This window comes from Oxyura jamaicensis (assembly GCF_011077185.1).
Source record: "Oxyura jamaicensis isolate SHBP4307 breed ruddy duck chromosome 7 unlocalized genomic scaffold, BPBGC_Ojam_1.0 oxy7_random_OJ93762, whole genome shotgun sequence".
Lineage (NCBI taxonomy): Eukaryota > Metazoa > Chordata > Aves > Anseriformes > Anatidae > Oxyura > Oxyura jamaicensis.
In genome coordinates, this window is record NW_023304080.1 from 1 (window position 1) to 4041 (window position 4041).

Below are 4041 nucleotides of genomic sequence, written 5' to 3' on the forward strand. Positions count from 1 at the left end.
CCTGCCCTTTCAGGTCCTCCTCCCTGACCAACAAGGGCTGACTCCTGCGCCACTGCTGAGATGCAGCTGGTCCCCAGTGCCAACACCTCCAGTGCATACAAGCTTAACAAAAAACAGCATGCTTCCTCTCCCAGCCCCTCAATGCATCATACTGTTGCTTTAGATGCGTGCTACTTTCTGAAAGGGGCTGACAGGGTACAGCACTTCTATTTACCATTTGCTGGAGCTGAATCTTCTGTACTTCCATACTTGCATCACGTTGTCTTTGTTTCTTGGCTTCTTCCCCTTCCAGGTAGATGCGGTTCTTCTCCATGAATGCATGGCATTCTTTTGCACTTTCTGCTTTTTCCTCTATCTCCTTCTCCAGTTTCATCTTCACCTGAATTTTACACAAGAGAGGAGGTTAGCCAAGTAGCTACCCTGCCAGTTTGAAGAGTCATGTATTGCCACCAGCCCTTCTGCAGGCCAGACACAAAAGCAATAATGATGCAGCCCTGTATCAGCACTCGCTGCTAAGCACAATCATCGTAGCTGGCCAGTGTCCACGCCCCGAGTTTCTTTCCAGCAGCACCAACAGATGCGTGCCCAGCATGAGCTGGGAGAGGGAGAGGACCCCAGGGTGATGTCAGCAGACCTGATGAAGGAGTTGGGTGTAAGTAAGAGGCAGCTGCTAAGTGAGAACATGCAGAAGTGTCCCACTAACAATTGCTATGCTAAAACCCACGATGTATCTAAAAGGTATTTGGAAGGATAGGAGAGAAAAAGGAATTTTTTTTTTTTTACCACAGTGTCTCTGTGTTCAGCAATAGATTCAATGGCAGCCTTTGTTTTTGCTTCTCTCTCTTTGGTTTTCATTTGGTATTCGTCTTCTACCTCTGCAGCTCCTCGAGCAAAACGTTCAGCTTCCATCCTCAATGTCTGATTCATCTGTCCTGCTAGTTGTTTAAAAGCTTTGTCCTGATGCTCTTGAACTAGCCTGCAGTAGAACATGAGCTACTGTAACATACCAGCATATCCAATATACACTCAGCTTATCCGAGGCACTGCTGCAACTCAAGCCAGCAATCCTGCTTCTACCCTTCTATCTTCTTTTGCCACGCAGGCCCACCCATTCAGCTCTTTGACATCTTTTTACTGACGCAGCAAGTAAGCACTCCCTATTTTTTATTTTTTATTTTTTGGCATGCTTGCTTTTTGTTGCTATAGTGAGATGGATCACACAGGGAACAGTCCACCTAACGCAGTGTCACTGCGGGCAAATGCTGGGAGCAGGAAGCAAAGGGTGCTTGTTGCATTGGCTCAGGAATAGCAAACCCTCTCAGCTAAACAAGTAAACAATATTTCTTCTATTACTGTAAGAATATTAATACTGTTGCCTAGTTAAGTCAAATATGTTCCTTCTTTCTCAGAGAAGGACAGGCAACACACTGATGCAGAGATTTGCATTTCAGCATCTAGGCAACTTGAAGGCTTGAGAGTTTACCTACCCCCACAGCACCAATTACTACTACAACTGATAGGGTTTCATCTGAACTGTCTACCTTTTTTCAAGTTTTACTCACAGAAAGCTTTCTTGCAACAGTTTTGATTTTGCTGATGTAAAAATTCAGAGTAACATTTGTCACAACATTAAGTTGAATCTTAACACTGAAAATACCTCAACCTACCTATTGGTCTCTGCATCTTCTTCTCTTCTCAGATCAGCCATCATTTCTTTTCCTTTAATGTAAGCCCTAATCCGATCATCATCTTGGTTTTCTCTTTGCTTCTCTTCATCTTTAATTACTTTCTGTTCAGCTACATGCTCCTGTTTAAATGGAAAATAACTCCTATTGTTATAGAGGATGAGATTTCAGAAATATTGAATGGGGAAAGAAAATCCATCAGAGACTTCACACCTAACCTATCATAACAGTTCTTTGATTGTACCAGTGGAGAAGATAGAGAACAGAAACAGATGGATGAGAATACTCAGGACCTAATGTTCAAACTACCACAGAATTAAAATTAGTAATGTACCAAGTTTAAGTGGCAAGGGCTTGGTAACAGGGGGGCTGCAGGAGTGACTGCTACAAGTATGCGGTTGCAGCCCCAAGCATGATATCCTTAGGGCAGACTTTATTATACTTCTCCTCTGTCACCAGGTATTCTCCCATCCCAAGTGGTGTCATTCACAGGGAACAGATTCTGAAGGACAGAAAACAGTATGTCTGTAGAACCATAAGAATATAAAGCACAAGGCATTTTGAGATCACAGAGAAGTGGCCGTTTTAGTGTATATTGATTTCATTGCACATAACAGGTTGAAAGAAAATGGAATAAAATTTGCCTGAGGACAGAAGGGGTGGGGTGAAGGGCAGATGAGGTGAAGCAAGGAAGGTTTGAATGGGAATTCTCTCCTCTTGACCTCTTGCTTGCTAATGATTCAAAGTACCTCCACGTCAGTGCCTCCCTGCTTAAGCAGCTGTTGGGCAAAGGAAGTACAGAGGAGGGAAAGGTAGGTGTGGTCAGTAGGTCTTCATAAGTTTTCTAAACACCTCTTATCAGAAAGGGAAAGACAAGATAAAAATAAAGTCACGTTCACAGACTCAGACTACTCTCTACCCCTAACAAGGAAAAATGGGCTTAAAACAGGGTAGGTACATGGAATCAAAATCCAGGTATCAAGCCAAGAATATTCCCTGATGTCTACAGCAGACTTTTTCATTGTATTCCATTTAAAGTTCAGGTGTCACATCAGGACTTTCAAGAGGCCCTTCCCAAAAACAGACAAAAGAAAGACCTAGCCTGCAGCTTTCAACATCAGTATGCAACCTAACACTGCTACTGAAGCTACCAACAAGCCTCCTGTTGCCATCAGACCTGTTTATCCATAGCCCTAATGCAATTGTTTCATTCTAGACAGCTGCAGTGAAGCAAGCACTGAACTCTGATTTCCCGTTACTTACGTGATGCAGCCTCTGGCGTTCAATTTTTTCCTCCTGTTCGTTTTCCTTTCCTCTCTGAATTTCCAGTTGGTACAACCGGTTGAGCCTTTGTATTTCTTCCCCTTCTCTTCTGTTTTCCAGCTTGGCCAGGTCTGCCTGATGCCTGTGTTCCTGTATTCTGAAACAGGGAAGGAATAGAGTAAGTGGGCTGGGGATTCTGTGAGTGAGTAGATAGGGATTCTGTATGTCTACGGGTACCTGAACACTGAAAAATCCAGTATTTTAAAGTGAAGGAACATTGGATCAAAATAGAATCACGCATCTTTAGGTGGTAGCTGTAACTCTGCCAGCCAGAGTTGACTGGCGGCGTAAATGAGCACTTAGAAATCTCCCAATTAAGTCAGTACTAGCAAAAACAAATATGACCAGCAGATGGCTTTGAGTAAGAGATCCCATTTTGAGCATCTTAATTGTTAGCCCACTGCCTGCACCAGTTCGGCCTTTACCAGCTAGCAGCAAGCTACCACTCCCAGGCAGTGCCAGCATTAAGACAAAGAGCGGCCCTCAGCCCACGCTGGCTGCAAGGGTGACTTATTGTGGGCTGGCAGAAGCAGCAAGAACACGGTGTTTTGCCTCAGGGAGCCCACGGCGCGGGGAGGGCCCGACGCAGCGTCGCGCCCCGCTCCCGCCGCAGCTCCCGCCCGCCCCGGGCCCGCTCTGGGCGGCCCCGACTCACTGCGCCAGCTGCTCCCTGGCCACGGCCCGGCGCTCCGCGTAGCGGCCGCGCTCCCGCTCCGCCTCCCGTTCGGCGGCGCCCGGCTGCTGGTGCTCCATCGGCGGCTGCCTCCGCTGCGGCCCGGCCCGGCCTCTCAGTCCTGACGCGAGGCAGCCCGTTCGGCTGCTTCCAGAGCGCCTCAGGCTGAGGTGGCTCTGACAGCGGCCCTTATAGCGGCACCGCCCCGACCCCACCCGACGGCTGCTGACGGCACCGGCCAGCCCGGCCCTGGGGAGGAGCACGGCGGTTCCAGAGCCGAGAGCTGCGCGCTGTGGAAGGTAAAGGGATAACTGCCCTCGGCCCTCGCCTCTGAGCAGCCCCCGCCCGGCTCCGCGCCCC

General features: G+C 47.9%; 1 protein-coding gene across 1 annotated transcript; it reads right to left on the minus strand.

The window, feature by feature from the left end:
* Nucleotides 1-88: 88 nt before the first annotated feature.
* On the minus strand, nucleotides 89-3823 carry LOC118157615 (coiled-coil domain-containing protein 173-like). The gene is made up of 5 exons (XM_035312020.1): nucleotides 3664-3823; nucleotides 2949-3105; nucleotides 1668-1807; nucleotides 784-976; nucleotides 89-379 (listed from the first exon to the last, which is right to left on the minus strand). Exons 1-5 carry the CDS (start codon nucleotides 3759-3761, stop codon nucleotides 104-106), a joined length of 864 nt encoding a protein of 287 aa, XP_035167911.1. The 5' UTR covers nucleotides 3762-3823; the 3' UTR covers nucleotides 89-103.
* Nucleotides 3824-4041: the final 218 nt, after the last annotated feature.

Excerpts from the sequence above, each read along its gene's own strand:
- LOC118157615 (XM_035312020.1), bottom strand. The coding sequence starts at position 3,761 with ATGGAGCACCAGCAGCCGGGCGCCGCCGAACGGGAGGCGGAGCGGGAG. Across the intron at positions 3,106-3,663 it reads GCCAGGGAGCAGCTGGCGCA|AATACAGGAACACAGGCATC; the intron begins GTGAGTCGGGGC and ends TCCCTGTTTCAG. Across the intron at positions 380-783 it reads CTGAACACAGAGACACTGTG|GTGAAGATGAAACTGGAGAA; the intron begins GTAAAAAAAAAA and ends TGTAAAATTCAG.